Raw genomic sequence first — 22,344 nt, 5'->3', positions numbered from 1 at the left:
TCGCCGAACCTCTCCAAATTGAATTGAGGTTTCCAATTTGATTTGGAGAGATTAATGAGTCTCCTGATTCAATTCAGATTCAGAGATTCCATCACCAAATTGGGCTGACTCTCCTCTGAATCATATCAGCGACCAAAGCTTCACACAGCCCTAGTCGAAACCTTGTAGGATCATCATTCCATATAAACTTACAAATGATAATTTCAGTTACCACTGTTCCATATTCTCTCTTGTTCCTTATATTTAAAAAAGCCAGGCAGACTAGTACATGGATGTTAAAAGTCAAGTCTTTATATCATCAGTTAGATTTTTTTAAAGGATTTTTTTTCAGCAACAGTATTGGTTTATTCCTTAAATGGTATAAAATGGCAGATTTCCCCTGACTTATTTATGGAAAGGTATTATCTTTTTTTCTTACACAGTACCAGCAACAGCAATCATACTTACCATAGGATGTGTACCTATATAGGTTTTTGTATTACACAATACCACCAATAGCAATCACATTGAACTATGATATATATTTTTAAATTTATCATACACTATGAAATACTTACCAAAAACTTGGAGGAATGTTTGTTTTTTATCATTTCCAGCTTTGTTTTTTGCTTCACACACATAAGGACCTGCATCAATATTTTTTATATCTTTGATTGTTAATTCTGTATGGCTTCCTTTCAATATATATTTTTCACTTTCTTCAATAAGTTTCCCATTCCTAAAGAATAACAGAAGAATGGAAAATCATGTGGAATGCTTCATAATCTCAAAGACTGTTCTGTGAATGTATCAATCCCTTTAAATCTATTTCTGCTGGAGAAGGGTGTTATATTGCTAATGTCAGAAACATTAAAACAGTTGTGCTGCTTGCTGGTATCGTATTTAGAAGCCAGTTGATTTTAGCTTGATCTAAAATGTTGTAATAAGTATCAGGATGTCTTCATAAATATGTTTAAATTCCAAGCATAAGGGAATCATTCTGCATTGCATTTAGATGCTCAGAAATCCCTGACACAAATCTTTCGTTGCCAAGTTCTAAAATACAAATTAATTAGAAGCTGTACAACACTTCCATTTCCATAATTTTAATATTGATTCAGTGACAAAAATATACCTGTGAATAAGCCTGAATAAGAAGGTTTCCATTCAGAACAGCAAAAAAAAGTAAAGAAAGAAAAGAAGAAGGCAGAAACATTTCAAAGCAAATTGTTACCATTCACATGTGTGTGCAACAATTTATAAAATTTATTTTCTTTACTTATATGTAATTTATAGTGGCATATAAACAGCTCATCTTTTTTTATGTATTTGATCATTGCTGGCTAGTGACAATTTAGTAAACAGACATACCTCTAAACACAAAAATGAATTCTGACCAGACAGCATAAGAATAATGAAACCTCAGAACATTCTAAGAGCTGCTTTAATCTTGATTAATCTATTTTAGCACCTTGGCAACACACAATTATCACATTTACTTCATTTCATCTACTTGGTTATAATCGTAATTCTTTTTATTTCTCTTCACAGTCTCATGCTCTTGACCTTATTTCTGTTGACCAGCTACGCACCTTCTTCACTTGAGTTCCTAAATAAATCGCCTGACTTCAGAAGTATTGAGCTACCATATCTCACCATCCATGAAAAAGGGATGTGTAAACGTGGATGTCTAAAAAGTGAATGCCCAAGAATGGATATCTAAAGGTGCTGACAGACATGGGGGAAGAAGGGGTGGGGAAAAAATGCACACTCTCCCAGAAGCAGCAGCGCATTACTTCGACTTGGCTCCACAGCATCTGTATGGACTGGTGTGTCAGCAAGGCTTTTTGGTACTTTTAAACCTGATTCAATCAGCTGTTAGATAAAAGCACCAAAAACCCTCCACTAAAGTGCCCAATCTCTACAGATGTTGGGAAATCCAGGTACAACTAATGCACTGCCTCTTCTGGGCGTGTGTTGGGCTTGGCATGGGAGAACACCAAGTTTGATGTAAAGCACTATTTTTGTTCCACATCTGCAAGCAACTTAAATGTCTAAATGTGTATATTCATGCTAAATTTACATTTACAGGGTCTACATTTCAAAATTATTTTAATTTCTTTATATTTACTTAATACCAAGAGTCATCTTTAATGTACTATTTTCTAAATAATCTAATTCTTCAAAGCAGAAAATTCATTTCTTGGGAATACTAATGTTATGCTAGCAGCATTCCATTGGAAGGACTTTCTCTGTCTTACGTTTTAACAATTACCATCACTCCAATTTTAATCTGTTTATGCCTATATTTTAGACACTTTATGGTAACATTGATTCATCTCCTTTTCAAGGCAAGTTAGTATATCGGGTTAACTCTGCTTTTAGATAGTTTCACACAGTTGTAGTAATTCCAATACAAGATACAACAATGTATCCAAGGTTAAAATTGGATCCAAAAAAAATGTCTGTTTATCATGATCTCCCTTATGCCCCTGACTACTTCTAAGTGGAGATAAGATTATCCCCAGGACCTCCATGGAAAGGGACAGACTCAAATTAATGTTGATATTACAGAATGAGCAAACACGTATATATCAGAACATCAGAAGAGTATTCTGTTAATTCTAAATCCTGTCACTGGAAATAAAGAATTAATTGGAAATCATCATATATGTAAGTTATCTCCATGTGTAGAAAGAGCCATGCTTATTTCCATAGGGATACCAACTACAATTTGTCAGACTGTGGTTATCTTCCAGACTTGGAAAATAAAATTTTCTTTGTCTACTTTTTTCTTTCACTTTTATTGAGTTACCCTAGTTTACTTATATTATCTTCAATAGAGATGCCAATGTCAGTGAAAGAAGAATCGTGTATCCATGAAATCATGTATCATGTATGCTCCATGTCCACGAAAATGTAACTGGGTACATTTCCACAATAAATAAATCAGTAACTAATCCATGCTGATATTTCTTCTCATGTATGTTTTAAAGTGACTGACCTGTAAGCAATCTAAGGGACTGTTAGGGAAAATGTTGACACATTAGCTCAGTTGCCTACATTTTGTATGACTGCAATTATCTAAATGATTATCTAAATTAAGTTTATCTATATTCCCATATCAGCACAGATAGCAAACAGTTAGTTAAGATCTGTGATATTATACACAGATCAATGGAGGATTGATAAACTACTTAATTTGGCCAGAATTTTGTTTACTGAGTTGCAAAACACAAGAAAATTAAAAATAATGTTTGCATATTTTAAAGCTCAGCTGATTTCACTGTTGTAGCACCATTTTGTACTATGGCTGAATTTGACTATCACTGAAAGCAATTTATGGGAAATGAAAATTCCAGAGACAGTATATTTTTAACTCTTTGAAATTCTGACTTAATTCAACTGTAAGGAAGTTATATAGGAAGACAAATTTAAATTTTGCAGTCTTTTAACAAGTGTTTGTGTGTGTGTGTGTGTGGGGGGGGGGTTGCTTAGCTTCAGCAGGAGTATCACCTGTGTCATGAACTGGCCATACAAAACAGATTTTCCTAAAGGAGAGAGTTTTAAAAATATATTATCAGAAAACACTGCATATTTACAGCTGCAAAACAAAATTAATTACATATATATGTATGAAATTAATTATATGTAGGAAAGTTATGTTGAATAGGACACCTAGTCTGTTTAGGGCTGGCGGTAGCTGCATGTCATTGGCCCTAGCCTTCACTGCCTCACCCTAAGTGTTGCAGACAAGAAGCAGAAACTGGAGGAGCAAGGGGGAGCCTGTAGCCCCCAGTGGCAGTGGCAATGCTAAAAGTGATGGGGAGAAGGGGAAGTGGCACCTTGGTGACAGCCATCAGGCTGTGATATACTGAAATACTTTAAAATCAGAATATTCTAAAAATATTACTTAAGACTTTTCAAAGTCAGAGAGCATCTTTACATAAGCTGGTAGGTCTAGTCTTTCCTTTTTGAAAATGAAAGGTACCATTGTGGAGTGTTTACTTCTTGTAATGAGGACATTTGGAATATTGCTTTTTTTTGGGGGGGGGAGGGGGTTAACTAAACTCTGAGAATACTGACAGACAAGTACACTGTGTAATATGATCACAAAGAAACTGCAAGTTCTCAGAGTATGAAACTTTAGTTTGCGAATTCAATATAACTTTTAAAAATAATTTGGACTTTGCATTTTTTTCTGGTCTGTTACAAACTTTTTCTATCTATATTAATGAGTGAACTGAACATTGTCTTGGTATATACCCAATGCAAGGAAGGTGTAAACAAAGGGAAAACACAATATATCTAAGCTAAATTTAGCAGTCTTTAAAAGTTCCAAATGCTGGGTAAGAAAGATATGGGGGAATTGATGGGAATGCCTATTGAGTTTAATGTACTCCAAAAATATGCATTGATCTCTTGATGTTTTTGAAAATGCACATATGGAGATGATTTATTGAAGTCTAAAATAGAAATGCACATTCAAAAGGAGAATGTGAGATATTTCATATCTTAAAAGGAGGCATGTACCCTTGTTGAACTGATCAACTTTAGAAAAGGAAGGATTGGAAGACAGAAAAGAAAGGAATGCAAGATTGTTATATAAAGTAGGGAAACAGAAACCAATACAATGTTAAAATGTTTATCGATATTAAGGATAATAAGTTGTCAGAACTGCACAATTTTAACTATTCAAATCTCATTGACTTCATCTGGAAGATAAGCCAAATACTCCAAAAGCAGTCATCTGTTTCTAACACATTCACAGCTGCAAAATTATCTAAGATACATCTGCAAGCAATTTAATCAAATATCAAGCACAGTGTAACAGAATACCCAAATGCGAGACCTGCCACTGCATATCAGATGAAAGCTATCAGTTGAAGCAAGACCTTTATTTTACATTGTACACTATAATACACAGTACTCTGTATAATTATAGTATACAAGTTTTATCTATACCTTTTGCCATCTTAGTTTCAAATACAATCAAAGACTGGAAATTTCACATGTAGAAATTAAGAAATGGTTTCTGTTTTTATTTGTTTTGTTCTTAAGTCACTGGTATACCACTTTAATTTATTCCACCTTGTTTCAAAAGGAACTACTTTTAAAACTGATTCTTGATATTTTTTAATTACATTTCCAGTTTCTCTGGCTTGATGATAACCAGAGTGCAATTTAATTTGTAGTAAGCAACTTGTTTCTTAGGACTGACTTTGTTTTTTGGTATCTTAATAGCAAATGTTGTCATCAATGTTCTTCAAACTGCCAATGAGACAAACGGAGGTAGAACACTGTATTTTTATTTCAGTAATATATACGCTCCTACCATATTTTAAACCTTTCTGGTACAGAGATATAAACTAAACTTACCTATACCAGATGATTTCAGGTTCAGGAGAGCCAGTGGCTCTACAGAATAAAGTAATTGCCTCTCCCCGATCTGCTGTGGCATTAAAGGATTTCTGTAGCACAGTAATTGATGGAGGAACTAAAAGAAATGTGAACAGTACATGTGAGGTCAGCTAATTAAAAATATGATATTTCTATTATAGCTATGAAAACTTTAAATAGAGCAATTCTTGATAATCTTTAATTTACAAACATAAATTGAATTCAGGCTACAATATTAAATTGCCACAAAGTTATCTGCATTACTGTAGTTCCTGTGTAAAATGTAGCCAGGAGGATTCCACTTAAATGTTATCAAGATACTTTGGCATGGCTTCTTCTGAACTAAATAAGAACAAAGACAAGATAAGCATCTCACTCTCTTGATATGAATTTTATTTAATAAGCATTAAAAGTGTTTCTAGCCTTAGCTCACATGTGCATGTCATTGCAAAGATACTGATTAGTGTTAATTTAACTACCTCAAATAAAAACGTGTCTCTCTTCTTCTCTCTCTTATGCAATTGTGTAATTGACGCCCAGCCATGCACTGATGTGAGACAGCACTTTCAAATTAGGTGCGAGGCTGTAATGTTCTTTTTGATTAAACATACTTAATTTTTTTAAACAAATGACAGTATATTTTCTGGACAGAAATATCATCAGCCTAAAATGGTGTACTGTGATAGGCTTGCATGCACAATAGATTTCTAAAATTATATTTTCAAAAGTTCTAATTGTATCCTGAAAATGTCTGCCTATTTTTGATAGGACGGAGATACTTAAATAATAGTTTGCACAGAACATCCTCACTAATGTACATAATGAAAATGCAGGTGTAAGGGACAATAAAGCTGAAGCTACTATTTAATATATTTTTTGTGATATTAATGTTATGATACAAGCATACACTTAAGACAGATGGTAAAAAAATTAATTTCCATTAAGCATTCTACTCAAAGTATATTCAAATTATCTATTATACTATTATAATATTCTTACCTGGGTACCTCCAGTAGGTAATCAACTATCCCAGGGGTTTTCAACCTTTTTTAATAAGTGTACCCCCAGTGGCCGGATATGGAGTGGGGGGCGGGGGGCATGGCCAGACGTGGAGCAGCAGTGCAGGGTGGTGGGTGGCAACAGCCATCACCATGTACAACCTTTCCCTTCCCCTCTCCCCGTGTCTGGCTGTTCAGGCGGCACCTGTGCCGCCTGCATAAGGGTGCTGCTGCCCTCACCCCCACCACTCCCGGCCCTTCTCCTGCGAAATGACAGCATGGGGTGGTAGGTGATGGTGCTCCGTCCCTGCCTGCCCACACACAGCCCCTAGGGCCTTCCTGCATACTCCCAGTTGACAACCCCTGAATTATCTTATTTCTGATGTGTCCACTAAAATCATAGATTTGTTGCCTTTAATGGAACAGACAAGTATATCAGAAGACCTTAATCTTGGATTCTCTTGTCCACCAAGCTCACACTATTCTTTGCTGGGCTTTAACACCTCCTGAAGTGGAATGCTATCTGTGAGCATGCAGAAATGTAAAGTGATATGGGTGTGAGAATGGGGTTGTTTCAGTGGAGAGGAGAGAGTGGGAATGAAAGAACAAGGATTTCACCAAGTCCACTTCTCTGCTATTCAAAAGAGCTAGGTGTTCTACCACCAGACTACTTTAAAATCATCCCTCTGCACCTTTAATTTAAGCCAGCGCTGGTGGGTGAGAACAAGGGAGCTGTCTACTTCCTCCCTCTACTTAAGATTTGCTTAGTGTGATAGGGTGCAGCTCTTGAGACCAGGTCTCATGCTGGTCCACCCACCTATCTATGGGGCAGTCTGCCCAGTCTCAGCTGCCATGACTTTACTGTTCTCAAAACAGGTGGTAAAATGCAGGATACTGCCCATTACATGCCCCGATGCCAGGGGGTGTTATCTGCGGCTCCGAACCTCCCCTACAGCTCAGCCCATGCCTCGCAGATGGCATCCATGGTGTCATTATGCTCCCAGCCCACAGCGAGGCCATGCTTAGCCCTCACTGTCAGGCCTCTTTCACACACACATTCATTCTGCCCTCCTCTCACTAGGGTCTCTTTCTTGCATCAACAAGTTGTCCCACCCTGCTCCCTCCTGGAGCGGCTCCCGTAGGCCATAGGCTTTATCCAGATCACACCTTGGGGGGCAGATATACAGTCCTTTGGGCCTCTCCCATGACACTCATCTAGGCCAAACTTGTCCTGTCCCTTCTCAGGGCATCTTTACATAAACATACATAAACACATGCTGGCCCCCCCGGCCCCACATGCTGGGATCCCAGCCCTCTGTAATGCACACTTTCCTCAACTTGCTCTCCAGGGGTTGGCCCATGCGCTGCCCTTCAGGCTGACCCTCAGCCTTACTAAACCCTCTTCCGGGCCCCCACTACCGCCCCTCTCTGGGGTTACACACCTACCCCCTCCGACAGGGCTCCAGGGTTTCCCTCCCCTGTGGAGGCTCAGGTGGCTGCAACTGTGACGGGCCTCTCCTGAGTCTTGCATCCTTTTTGGGCTCAGGTGGCTGTAGCCATGCCTGGCCCCCTTGCACCCACAGTGTTGTGGGGGTTAAGGGTTAAGGCACCCCAACCTGCCTTTCACCAGGGTGGTAACTGGTGTGACATTTCCTGGGGGCTCCCACACCAGTAGGAGCCCCGCCACCTGCTGCAGCTTAGCTAAGCAATGTTTCTGCCTGGGCTGGCAGCAGCAGACTGCATCCTTTATATACTAGGGTCTCAAAATGTCTGTCACAATCAAGCACCTGCTGGCTGCTTGATTCAGCCCTTAAAGTGGCAGGCACTACAAGTGTTCTGCCACACTTAGGCACAGAAGGGAATCAAGCCTTACCTCTGTAAACCAATGACTACTTTAACTATCCCAGCTCACTATCCATACTGACTTGTGCTTATTACTTAAGAGTAATTGATGGCAATAAATCATCTCTCTAAAAGGAAACAGTCTATAACTTATCCAATGCATTGCCAGTATGACCTCTATATAGTAGGGATTAGTTTCATGGACTAGCGTGTCAACAAACCAAAATTATATAGACTACTTCCTACCATGACTGGAAACTGATTTTATATGGCAACATACCACTTGGAAAGTGCTTAATAATGTTTAAGGAAAAGAGGATCTTTGTGGATAGTATATTTACTGGACCAGTTCCATGGTTGGTATATGTTTTCAAATGCAAAGTATATTTCAGTTATTTTGTAATGTGTTCCTGCCCATGGAACTATGGAAGAACCAAGGTGATAAACCAGCTCTCTGCAGACCAACAGCCATTTTTCTGTTAGCCGTGTTTAGGATTTTATGGTTGCAGCCTCAATTCAATAAATCACATATAAACATTTCAAGTGTTCAAGCAGATATTATTTTCCCTTTCAAGGTTCAAGAATGACAAATATTTGGACTTTTCCATACATCCAGTGGAATCTTGAATGTTATCTTTGGCCTAGTCCTAAAACTTACATTCAAGTCAAGGCGATGCTAAAGAGGGAAACTGACCAGGGTAAAGAAATGTAAACCCTATACACTTAAGATTGTTCTTGTTCACCAGAAACTGACAGCCACAACCAGTTTCTTGCCTTTCAGACTAAAACCATAATGGTGAAATCCTGGACTTATTGAAGCCTATATAAAATTTGCCATTGAAATCAACGGATTCAGGATGTCACAGTATATATTTATTGCTAAAAATGAAAGAAAGCATAACCATGCATATTACAGACTGTCTGAACTATTTTGATGTTTTCTTTACAGACATGTAGTGTGTCTTTTTGCCTTATTTTTCGCATTATTTATTTTTAAAACTGCTGTTTTCACTGCACATGCACTACAGCAGAATTTCCAATGGCACAAAATACCTGATCATTAAATTTCAATAAGAGAATCCAATTTAAATGTTACTTTAATTGCCAGCTACAAACTTTATGCTGATTCTTGCGTTATTTTTATCATCTACGTTGCTAATGTTTCACCTTTAGTGGAATACACTAAAAATAAACTGTTAATCAAAGGACCATCTGAAATGTAACCTTTATAAACTCAGGGGAAAAAAAAAATCTTGCCTTAATTCTCCATAGAAACAATTAAAAAGAAAATAGCTTAGGTAACCCTAACTTTCTTGGTAAGTCTCAATCAGAATAAAATGCATTCAAAGAAGGCCAATTTAGGCTACCATTTCACAGGGCTGGTGCTCTTGATCATTAGGTAAAAATGCGCTCATTGTCAGAATTAGGACCATATATGGAATAATGAACTTTGGTACCAAAATTAAAACAATACACAAAAGCAGTGTCTGTGCAGTTACAAATATATACGTATCATAGAACTTTAAAAAATGGCTCAGTTAGTAACTATGTTGAAATGATAAAAATCATAATGATCACCCAAGAAAATTAATCCATTTCTATTTTGCATCTGAACATCATCCAATTCCAGTTTCTATGCATTGAATTATTCTATTTTCCTGAATCCAAGAATTTAAGATGACCACCCCTCACTTATAATTGGATTCTATACATGGAAAATTTATAAATGTTATATTTTTTCATGTATAGAACCTAATTATTGGAGAATCATCTTAAATTCATCCCAACTACCACAGCAGCAGGGAAAACAATGGCAGAAGACAGGCAGTAAGGGGCAAACATTGGGAGGCAGTAAAGGGACAGGTTTTGGGGAAGGCAGAGAGGTGACAGCTAGCCCTCTGCCACTGTACCCTTCCCCACTTACCCTCCCTTGTGCCTACTCCTCTAAAGCTTCAAGCCCTCCCCCTCATGTCTCTTATCCTCAGAACGGCTTTGAGTCCCCTGTCCTCACCCCACCCACCATGGCTCCACATTGCTGCTATAGGGTCAGGCTGGGGTCATGCTCTGTGCTTCAGGCTGCAGCAGCGCAGAGCCTGCCAGGCTGGCAGCAAGAGTAAGTGGCCTGGGGTAGAGACTGCAGGGCAGGGATATGGGGGGGAAAGAAGAGGCTGGGAGAAGAGAGGAGGGCAGGGGGTGGGGGAGAGGAGCCCAAGGCTTTAAAGGGAAGATGAAGGAAGTGCAGAGGCAGTGGTGGGGTAGGCAGTTGCACACCCTAACTATACACTTAAAACACAGTTAGGAAACTTTACATTAGCTTTTTTGGTTTGGTGAAGAACAAAACATTCACAGAAACACAATGGGATATATTACATAGAGGATATAACAAGGTGAGCTCATTGCTGATATAAATGTATACACATTGCATATCTTTATGCATCCAAATGTCAGAAATTCTTACTAGCTAGAAATTCTAAATTCTAACTCTGCTGCCAGACACCTAAATAAGAGACAAATAAAATGGCACTAGACTATTTTAATGCTAATCCATTATGCTAGTGACACAGAGTTTTAGATTTGTGCCCATCAAAGGTATAACATATTTCACATACCTAAGCCCCTGTGACACGGAACAAGTTTGCATATATTGGGCTTCACCATGAGGTGAATGAGCATGTTGTCACTGACTTTAGTGAGAAAAATGTCCCTATAACAGCACAGCCCATGAAGAATACTGATTTCCTGGGCTTTATTGTGTGTGTATACTGTCATATATGGTAGAGAGCATATAAACATCTTTTCAAGTATTAGAGGCCTGGGGGGTGGGCACACTTATTTTATGTAACCAATGAAATTCCATATACAGTGTTCTAACAGCCTTTTTGTCAAAGTAAAATCAGGTACTTGTACAAAATGTATATTTTAGAGCTTCTATTTTGAAGCAAATTCCAGAGAAAAAGGTGTGTCATCTATAAATCAAGTTACTGAAGGTAATGACTAAAGGCAGAAGAGAATAACGCAGCTTTTTGGCTTCAGACAGATAGTTCCAGTTATATTGTCTTTTTGGTCACAGAGGCAAACTAGAACTGTACAATAACATCATACCTTTTCATCACTGAAAAGATTGTAGTGTTTCCTAAAATTTGATATTCAAAAGGTATAATATGTCAGTAAGTTGCATCTATAATTATACAACACTTACGATTGGACATGTAAATATACTAGTATCCCCTGGTTTAGGATTATTGTTGACTGTCAGTAATTTAGAGAGACACAGTATAATACATTTTCAGGAAAACCACTGATTTTTCTTATCATGAATTATAAGCTTTATTTTAAAATGCAATTTGGGTGCAAGCTATCAAGATATTCAATAGAAGCACTGTCATGCAAATCTAACCAGAACACTGACTATTCAACAGATTTTTCTTCTATAGCTAATCTCTAGATTTAATTTGATAATGTAGTTTAACCTGTGCTAAGGCAAAAACAATACTTTATCAATATGAAGATATGTTACCAATTTTCAATTTTTCTGTTAATTTTAAATTGCCATTTTCATCTGCCCTACCTATGAGTAAGCTAATACTTTGATAGGCAGTATATCAGTCAGCCCCCTCTACACGTTACATATATTACACATCTACCTGGTTAATTCTGCAATTAATTTAGACAGCTATATGTGCAAATTAATTATCACACCTTAAAAAGGACAACCAGCTATAAAAATCAGATATGGAGAATCTATAACAACTTTATATCTGGTCTCTCTAATATGCATGTGTAGCCTATTGTAGTATGAATTCTTGCATATTAGTTATTATGTTTAAAAAATAATAGCACCTTTATGATTGTATAAACAACTAACACTCCATTTTGTGCTTGTTTCCCTGCTTGACATGAGTAGATGAACTTCATATGCCTTGTATATCTGAGTGCCTGTGTGAGAGGGTGAATGGTGAAAGAATGGTAACTATTTGCATGAAAACAGACGAAGATTGAGTTGATTGTGTAAGCAACAAGGCGCCAATGTATAAGTTACCAGACAGTAAACTAAGTATGGATGTCTGACGAACTCATCTGTGATCAGGTGCAAAGAAGAAGGAATTTTGCATACCCTGCCATTTGAACTACACACTGCTTCAAGTCCAACTACACAATGCTTCAGTGGAGATAACCAACTTTACTGGAATGATCTCAAGTTGAGATAACAAGAAGAAACAACCCCTAATTAAAGACTGAGCATGGAAAAACCCCAATGCTGAACAAAGACTTGAAATCCCTCTAAAAGTGAGATGCAGACAAGCCAAGATGGGGAATTCACGCTCTGCAACCTCATGGATCACAGGCATGCATGTCTGTTCTTCCCCCGCTCCTATCACCCTCAATAAGCCTGGACCCAGCCATCCAGTGCTAATATTGAGTAACATCTGCTGGTAACTATAACATCTTACTGGAGTGGTTTTTCCAATATATTTGTGTAGGTCTTTGTATAACTGGTGTGCCCAAGCTTATGTATCTGCTTCATGTAACCAATAAACACGGCATTTTCCCTTCTCCCTCTTTGTAAGGTCTTGCTCTTAATTTGAGCTATTGGCAATTTTAAGTAACATTTTGGTGGAGAATGCAAAGGGGGGTGTATGTGGCTTAATATTGCACTTATTGATTTGTTTGTCTGTTTAAAGGTGTGCACACCGCCCGATGGTAGAAGTGCCAGGTACTGTGGTTCTGGGTTAGACCAACTGCACAAAAAGTTTTTGTAGGTTTGAATTGTCCTTGGCTTGTGTGCGGGGTTTTGTAGGTTTGAATTGTACTGTGGTTATGGGTTAGACTGTTTTTGACATAAGGATTGTTAACGATTTATGGTTTTGATTTTGTGGCTATTGGTATTGGTAACTGAGATTAAACACTAGGTAGCAGAAAACATGTTTAAGAAAAAGATAGTACAGGAGGGTCATACTGAGAGCCAGGGATCCTTACCCTAAAAACCCTGCAAAATTTGGGCATAGCCCTTGAACTGAACAGGCAGTTCACTACCTGCCTGCACTATTACTGATTTGAAAGAAAAAATTGGAAAATATGTTGAATAGTCTGATAAGCCTCCATATTCCATGAGAAAAGAAGCTGCAGTGATTTGGCTATTATAGATGGCTTCTAAAAATCTTTTCCTTTGCCTGACAAATAGTCAGGAAGAGGTGGCTCTGTCAAATAAACAACTTGCTCAAGTTTGAAAAGTTTAAGGGTAACTTCAGCAGGGGCACTGCCCTATGAAAAGTACAGTTAGAGAACAAGAACTTAAAGGAACAAGCAGAAAAAAAAAGTTAAGTAAAAACAAGAGAATCATATTACAGGGGATGGTAAAGAAGTTAACTTTGAAGCAGGTGCATGTGCCTGCCAGTCATGTCCGCTGTGATTCTATCATTAAACATTTTAGGCAGAAGCCAGGGTTTGCCAGCCAACAAGTGGCAGTAATAACCATGGGAAGACCGATCAGGAAATTTGTTGATGCAGAGTGATCTGTTCTAGAGGGTTACCTGAGACTTGTAGTGAGGCAGAGCGTTGAGAAAGGACAAGAGCAGGTATGTGTTTGCTGTGAAGTTTGTAAAGTGTAAGTTACAAATGCATTTATGATAAGGCAGAGTGCAGTGCAGCTTCAGAAAGATCAGAGATGGTTAGAGGAATGAAAAAGAGACAAGTAATGTTACTGGACATCTACTCGGGCAGTAGCACACAATTTGTGATTGGAAGCGAGGGAAAACTTGGTTCTCCCCCCCCAGGAACAGTGAAGAGCCTAAAGGAGATAAAGATTGTTACAAGAGTGTAACAGCTTGTTTAGGGAAACATCACGGTACAGCTGTGTAAACAGAGATTAGCACCCAGAATTACTTTAAGTTACTCTGGGCAGGGAAGAGAAGTGAGCTTATCAAAGGCATGGTTTAAAGGTCCCTTCTGAAGGTAGGAAGAGCTCTTCCAAAGGGATTGTGTGTGGTGTGTAATCTGTCACACACAGTGTTTCAGGGGGAGCATACCCTGACAGAAAAACCCTTGGTAAAGGCCAAAGAAAAAAGGATACACAAAACGTTTAGAAAGAAAAGAGAGAATAGGAGATTAATAAAGTTTGAATGCTAGAACAGGTAGGAGGAAAGAGTAAAAATACAATTTTAAGAATGACTGCTTTAGAGCAGGAAAAAGATGCAGTTGAAAGATGCTTTAAAAAAGTTGTAATTTGATCTCAGAGAGTGTCTGAGGTGGTTAATGAAAATGCTGGTCTGAAAGGAAGCCAGTAGCAGAGAAAACGAAATTCTGTGCTAGAAACTAAATGTTTGTAACAGAAGTAGAGCCTAATGAGCGAGGAGCTTTGCAAAAACTGTTGAGGTGTTTGTGCAAAGCAGAGAATAAAGCAGTGTTGTGTGTTTGCTCTGGGCCTGTGTTGCAAGGCAGAGACTGCTAGAAGTGTAAAAGTATACTCTTATTGGTAATGGGGGTGAGATGTCCAGAAATAGTGTGGGTATAGGTATCTTAGAAAAAAAGGTGTTAGCAGCTGTTAAAATTTTGCTGGAATTGAGTGAATGATGGGCTTAACCCAGATAATTGAAAGAAGGCATTTCCTAAAGTTGGGTAAAAGAAAAAGGTTAAAATGTAACAAGGTACAGGCATATGTCTTAACTGAGGGACCAAACCCTCCCCCATCAGTGCAGTGTAAATATTCACTGGAAACTGAAACAGGATTATAGCTCATGGTAAGTAGTTTGTTAAGTCAGGAAATGATAGTACAAATGCTTAGTGTGTGTGACTCCCTGATTTAAAATTGAATTTGTCTGTGGATCTCAGACCAGAACACTTCCGTCCAAATTGGACAGGAAAGTTGTTCTAATCATTGAAACAAACAACAGCAATTCATATGAAAGTTTTAAGTTATAAAGTTTACTTATTTAGCACATGGCATTTAAAAAGAAATAAGTAATATATATGTATTCAGTAAATAACCTGATAAAATGTTTGTAAGGCTATAAAGGAAATCTCATTTGTATTTAGATACGATCTATAACATCAACATACCAGGATGTGTGAAAACTGCATTAACCCATTGTTTTATAGGAAAAGCAAGAATTGGTAAACCTAGCACATCAGTATTTGTATAAAGAAGTAAGAAAACTCTTTCTTGATTAAAGCAAAATACAGAATGTATGGCACATGAAGTTGGTGCTGGATGTGAATCAGTTTAATGATGTGGGAGATACCACTAACTACAATGTATAAATGGTTGGCACAATTAAAAAGAAAAGATTGGCAACCCGTTTTTATGGAAAATTGATGATCAAGTTATATATTTATAACTGGGTACACAACATACTTTGGGTTCCAAGTGAGTTGAACTGGTGCATATCATTAACTGTCTTAATCCAGTGGTATATGAAATACAATTGGGAAAAAGAATCAAATGGGTACATGTATTTCAGTTAAGTTATTCAGTAGTATATGAAATTTAATGTATTAAATTTATTTAAAAGCCACGTGGATGCCCAAGAACACTGATGAACTAAAAGACTAGTGGCTGTTAAACAGCAATGAAGAAGAACAAGTGTTAATTTGTATTTTTTGTTATTTTTCTATTTTTAATATATTTGTCTCATGATATTTTGACATTGCTTTTTTTTTTTTTTAGTTAAAATTTCATAGGATATTCTCATGTTTTTATTACTTTTCTATTGAGTATTTTGAAATGTGCAAGTGTCTTAAAGCAAATCATCCCTGAAGATGGAATATTGAATTGATTTCCATTTCTCTTTAGGACTCAAAACTACCTTAATTTTTTTTTATTAAAAAAAAATCAAAAATTGGTTATCTTATTAGACAACACAAGAATAAAATCAACTATGTATTATAACTTTCACACCAAGGTTCAGAGATTTTGAGAGTACTGAAACAAACTAACCAAGTAATGATATAACATTGATATGATGTTTTCTTAATGTTCTGTTACACCCTGTAATCATATTGTTTACACTGTTTGGAATACTGTTCTTTATAATGTGCTGTGTGTGTTGTTGAATGAAATTGTTGTATCCAAAACTCCAAGAGTCACTATTAGAAACTAAATATCTATTTGCTCAACAAATATAAAATGTGACCCATTCTTCACTATTGTTTGAAGGGTCAAAGGGGGGACATGTAGAATGAATTTTTGCATATTAGTGATTATGTTTAAATGATGATAGTACCTCTATGATTGTATGAACAACTAAAACTCCATTTTGTGCTTGTTTCCCTGCTTGACATGAGAGGATGAATTTTGTATGCCTTGTGTACATGAGTGTCTGTGTGAGAGGGCAAATGGTGAAAGAATGGTAACTATTTGCATGAAAACAGAGGACGATTGAATTGACTGTGTAAGTAACAAGGCACCAATATATAAGTTACCAGACAGTAAACTACTTAAGGGATGGTTGACGAACTCATCTGTGATCAGGCTCAAAGAAGGAGGAATGTTACATACCCTGCCATTTGAACTACACAATGCTGCAAGATCAACGACATAATGCTTCAAGACCAACTACACAATGCTTCAGTGGAGATAACCAACTTTACTGGAATGACCTCAGCGGAGATAACAAGAAGAAACAACCTCTAATTAAAGACTGAGCATGGAAAAATTCCAATCTGAACAAAGACTTGAAATCCCTCTAAAAGTGTGATGCAGACAGGCCAAGATGGGGAATCCACTCTCTGCAACCTCATGGAGCACAGGCATGCATGTCTGTTCTTCCTCCGCTCCTATGACCCTCAAGAAGCCTGGACCCAGCCATCCAGTGCTAATATTGAGTAACATCTGATGGTAACTATAACATCTTACCAGAGTGTTTTTGTCTGTATGTCTGTTTGTATGTATGCTTGTGTATGTCTTTGTATGACTGGTGTGTCCAAGCTTATGTATCTGCTTCATGTAACCAATAAGCACGGCATTTTGCCTTATCCCCCCTTTTTAAGGTCTCGTTCTTAATTTGAGCTATTGGCAATTTTAAGTAACACTATGCCCCTGTGGCTGGGAGTCCCGTCAGCTGATGGAGTTTGCTACTAGTTTGCCAGTGCAGGGAGAGCCTAGGATCACAATTTTGGACTCCCCCTCCACTAGCAATAAGGCATGATAGGATCTGTCTGATGCTGGATCCCACAATCATGTCTCCTGCCACACATTTGTTGCATGGCAGGAGGTGCGGCTGTGTGGAACACATGGCAGATCCTAGCATACCTTTACCTGAACAACTAGAGGGACTCCTAGGTCTCTTCTAAGACTGAAATCCCTCTCTCCATTATTTAAGAATAAGCAAAAAGATTTTTTCAACAGATAAACATGTCATTCTCTCAAAAAACAAGAAAATTATTTCTAAAATGCTAACAGCACAAGCTAGCAGAGGATAATATTTATACCCAAAGGATAGAGTATTTTCTCATTTCTATAGTAATGAAGCAAGAGTGTTTTATTTTCAATGTAGCAAAAATCAATTCGTAAAAAAATGGTAAATGTTGGAAGGGAATTGATTTAGTCCCTTCTTTATGATTCCACTCCTCCAAAAATTCTGTAATTTGGGTTAAATTGCCCCTTTCATCTATTAAGGCATTAGTTACTGCTAAAGTAAGTTTTAGTATATTATCCACAGAACATTTCAATATATGATACAACTTCTACAATGGTATGGTGCAACAGGGGGCAAACTCCTAGGCCCAGTCACAGTACTGACCCGCCCACCTGTCTTTGGGCAAGACACCTGCCTTACTCACCTAACATGCCTTGATGTAAATTAAAGTTGTTAATTAGATGGGAGGCTGCCCTTCGAGCAACCTTACGTCCAAGGGTAGTAAGCACATGAGCCCTACCTTCCCCTATCATGTCCCATGCCTTGCTGATGTTCTCCCAAGTTGTGCTACGCTTCGGCATGAGGCCGGGCCCAACTCAGTGCAGTGTTTCTCTCATTCAGCCCATACCGAGCTGCACACATACCACACAGCCCTCTCACTGGGACCTCTTGCACTCAGTCTGCTCTCACTAGGCCTCTTTCACATGGGATGAGCTTTGTTTGTTGAGGGGGAACCCCCCCCAAAAAAACAAACCAAAAACAAACCCAAAACATATCTCTCTTATCATCATCTAAGAAATACAGAGCATATATTTTCTGGTCTGGATTCCTAAGCTTCATCTCATAGTTGATCAATGGTAGTTGCAGGTGGCCAGGAACTTTGACAAAAATCAAGATGCTTATTTAAAAACCACAATATAGAGATAGGCACTGAATTTTAGGCTCAAATTTGAACAAAATTTCAGTTCAGTGAAAACTGTAGCATGTTCTCGACACCATCTAAAGGGTGGCATTAAGTAACAGAACTTTCCCATAATTCTACTATAACCAGCCACCAGTGTAATTAAACAGCTTAGGTTGAATGCTTACCAATTTGGCAACCATTAATTATCCTGTAGATAGACATGACCAAGGCACCATGTACAAGAAATCCTCAAGTGGCCCACAAGCTAATTTTAAGACAGTTTTGTGTTGCCAAAAGACCTGCTCAAAAGAAACACTACCATACCATTTTCATTTTCTCTGCCAATGACTTGCTACTATTTTAGACTTCATAATGGAAGAATAAGTGAATCAATCTTGATAACTGAACAACAGAATAAGAAGAATACAATGTTCTCTATTCTATCCATAGCAATATTTACTAAAATATTTTTTTATTTGCGTTTTTTCTTTTCTTTAACCTTGAAGAACACTTTTCCGTGGGGTTTTTTTCTTCCTTTTATTGTTTCCATAAAGGAGAGAAGGCTAGTTCTTTTAAATGGAAATTGCATGTCTTAAGAATTCTTCAAATCAGAAGTCCATACATATGTTTTTAGACAGAGGTTATTACGGTTGATTATAGTGGAGATACTCTAGGTTACACCATTTGAAGACTTGTTTCAATGAATGTTATATTTTAACAAAGGACCTGAGATACTAAACATTTAAGCTTTCTGACAGACCATGGGTTACTTCAGCTTCCAGTGAAGTAAGTGTCACCTTGGAATACTCAGCATCGTACAGGATTGGGCAATTCATTTTGTCATTTCTAGAACATTTTAGGTTTTGGTACTCATAATGAAAGCAAAGAAAATGAAAGATTATGTTCATGTGGGAGTAGAAATAGCTAGTGATAGTTCCTGTTTCAGTTAGCAATGAAGTTGGACTCTCAGTTAGGACATTCATCTTAGCTATGGAAGTCCTAATTCCATTCATTCCTCATCCTTGACAAGACTTGCAGATTTGACACTCCAAAGGGAATATTTTCATCAGTGGGCTCTAGGGTAGGCTAGTATGGTGTATTCTCAGTCTCTGTGACTGACAGTGAATGGAATGCTTACAATTTATATAAAATATTCAGAGTCAGACAGACAAAAGAGAACATGTCTCTACCCCAGTAGAAAGGGTATTTATTTGGGAAGTATGAGATATTGGTTCAAACCATTGCTCTGGGTAAAAGGGAGACTTAGTTTAACCAAGATATCCTACCTCCCAAATGAGTGTCCTAGCCCCTGACATAAAGGCTGCAAGCACTGCCTTTATGAATTGTGCCTACCTCTGTTATTTTATACCATTTTATTTTCTGTTCCAATTTTCAGCGAAGTGATTATAAATGTAAACACAAACTGCCTATACTGATATTATGCACATATCTCAGAAAAGCACTTATCTGCCTCTGTAATATCAACCCCTGCTAGGTAACAGAGGAACACTACCAATTTGGAAGGCAATGCATTTACTCTAAGAAAGGATAATAGAACCATATGGGCAGATTTTAGTCCCTTCCCATATTAATATTTAAAGATACTTCACCATTCTTCAACTCCCCCTCAAAGCCCATTTCTTCCATGACATTTACTATACTAGAGACACTGGGACACATGATAGTTCTCCTTCAAATACAACAGCAACAACAAGCAGAATTATGCGTGTAAAAAGTATACACAAAAATACATTAGTATTATTGTTGTGTTGTTACCCAGTACTTCTGCCCTACACATATTTCTTCATTTCTGTCCAGTCATATTTGATCTTAATCTTAGAGGGAAGACGCTTTTGGGTAGAACTGGTTCTTGATAATGTTAATACAAAACTTAACAAAACTCAAGCCAACGGTTCTCAAACAATGGTAGCATAGGTATAAGGGAGGCTGAGGGGAGGCTCTTCAGAACCCTCTCCTCATGAATATTCCAGGTAATGAAGGGTCCAAATCTCTGCAAAGGGAGCAACAGAATTGTCTTAGCATAGTGATGTGAGTGGGAAAATTAGCTCCACTGGGAAGCTAATTATACCAGGCATAGTACTCTGCAAATGTGGCTATTCTGCTTCTCTTACAGAGATAGCATGTACAGAGCTGGCTACAGGATGTCTACACTACACTGTGAGAAAGGTTGCACATCTATATATGGTGTTGGGTAAGATTGGCTGCAAGTGGCAGGTAATGTTAAAGGATATGGAAGGGGTAGAATATGGGTATAGGCTGGTACAGGGGACTAGAATAGGCCTTAGGATCAGAAACGTTGACACGCTACTTGAAATACTTCAAGTAATTTGAATACTTCTATGTAAATAAGTAAAGAAACAGGTTCTCATCCATGCAGTTTCTATTCCTTCCCTGAAAATGTAAAACCCTTGCATAGCTCCTTTCTAATGTTTAGTTTATGGAGGGAGGACCTGCCAGGCTGCAGCTGTGTGGAGACTGTACTGGTCCTTAGAAAAAACTGTTATTTGTCTTGAACCAGGTATGTAATTTTTGTTTTTCATTACAGGTCCCTGCAATGTGTTTTCTTTTTTAAACATTAAATGCCTTCTGGGGACAGATTTAATATATTTGGCTTCATCCTAAAAAAGCCAGTTATCCCAATAAATCAAGTAGGAGGTAGACCTTAATGAATACCATTCTACAAAGTGAAATGGTTTTAAAGTTGCTTAGCTGGTAAAACTTTTATTCTGGTTCTCAAAATTGTAGTCTAGAAATGTTGCAGTCTTATAGGAATTGAACCATACTCACTAATACAAGGCTTTAATTTAGGCACAGTTCTTATATGACACTTCACTTTGACACTCTATTTAAAATAAAAGTGGAAATAAAAAGACATCCCTTTATAAAGAAGGCATAAATCTAGTATTTAGGTCTTCAGTTACCTGTCTTCACAAAGCACATTCTAATATCCACAATAAAATATGCGTACAATGTTTGGTCTATTTCTCTGTCCAACTTCTGCACTATTAGTATTCATTTCCTTACTTTATGAAGTACTACAGGGTAAATGATTATTCAAGGCATACATACAAAAACGTGCACATGCACACACACACATACTCATTTATAATATAAATATAATAATCCCCTTTTATATATAAATTATGTAGAAGTTTACATGTCTGCATGATAAAAATAATCCTATAATGTTTTATAGTCCTACGTTTATATATAATTGAGAGGGAAAGCATGCACATGTATGCCTCAAGAGACAATAACTGCCTTAAACAGAGCCTTCCATCTCTTCCTAGCCTGTGCAATTTCCTTTCACCTTCTTGCATCTTTGTGTATCCCTTCCAGATCACTTTTTATGTTATCTGCACATTGCTGTTTTGGTCTGTCTCTCCACCTCACCTTCCAAAATCTACCTCTCACACTCACTCTGAAGGTATTCTCATTTTAATATGGTGGAGGAGCTTGCATGTCTCTGTAACCCTGAGAGATGTGTCAGGAGTAGCGTGACACAGCTACCAGCAGGGTAGAAAGGTAGAGGCCAGATTAAAAAGAATACACTGGATTTCCAGGTGAGGTATGGGCATGAGTCCAACAACCTCATTTTGTGAAAAAAAAGGTACAAAATCAAACCTAATGCACTGGACAAATATGAAATATGGAACTTGAAATATTAAAAGTCTGTATAGGTTGTGGAGTTTTAGTGTGTCTATTAGCAGAGACGGAACAGTATAAAATGAACACTGTTAATAGAAATAAAATATATCACCTTAATTTAAATACTACACACCCACACACAAAGCAAAGAGACTTTACTATATAGACAAATATTATTAATTATGTTATAGGACAGGGG

General features: G+C 37.5%; 1 protein-coding gene across 3 annotated transcripts in view; it reads right to left on the bottom strand.

Moving 5' to 3' along the window:
* The window catches only part of NCAM2 (neural cell adhesion molecule 2), a 569,780-nt gene that overhangs the window by 230,520 nt on the left and 316,916 nt on the right, over positions 1-22,344 (bottom strand). For all 3 annotated transcript variants that reach the window (XM_019476390.2, XM_019476392.2, XM_019476391.2), the window contains exons 6-7: positions 5,359-5,476; positions 558-718 (exon numbers count right to left, since the gene is read on the bottom strand). In XM_019476390.2, coding sequence (XP_019331935.1) covers positions 558-718; positions 5,359-5,476 — 279 coding nt within the window. The remainder of the gene's footprint in view (positions 1-557; positions 719-5,358; positions 5,477-22,344) is intronic.

The sequence above is a fragment of the Alligator mississippiensis genome, chromosome 1 (assembly GCF_030867095.1).
Source record: "Alligator mississippiensis isolate rAllMis1 chromosome 1, rAllMis1, whole genome shotgun sequence".
NCBI classification, from domain to species: Eukaryota; Metazoa; Chordata; order Crocodylia; family Alligatoridae; genus Alligator; species Alligator mississippiensis.
Note: the sequence above shows the minus strand (reverse complement) of the source record. Positions and strands in the feature narration are given on the sequence as shown.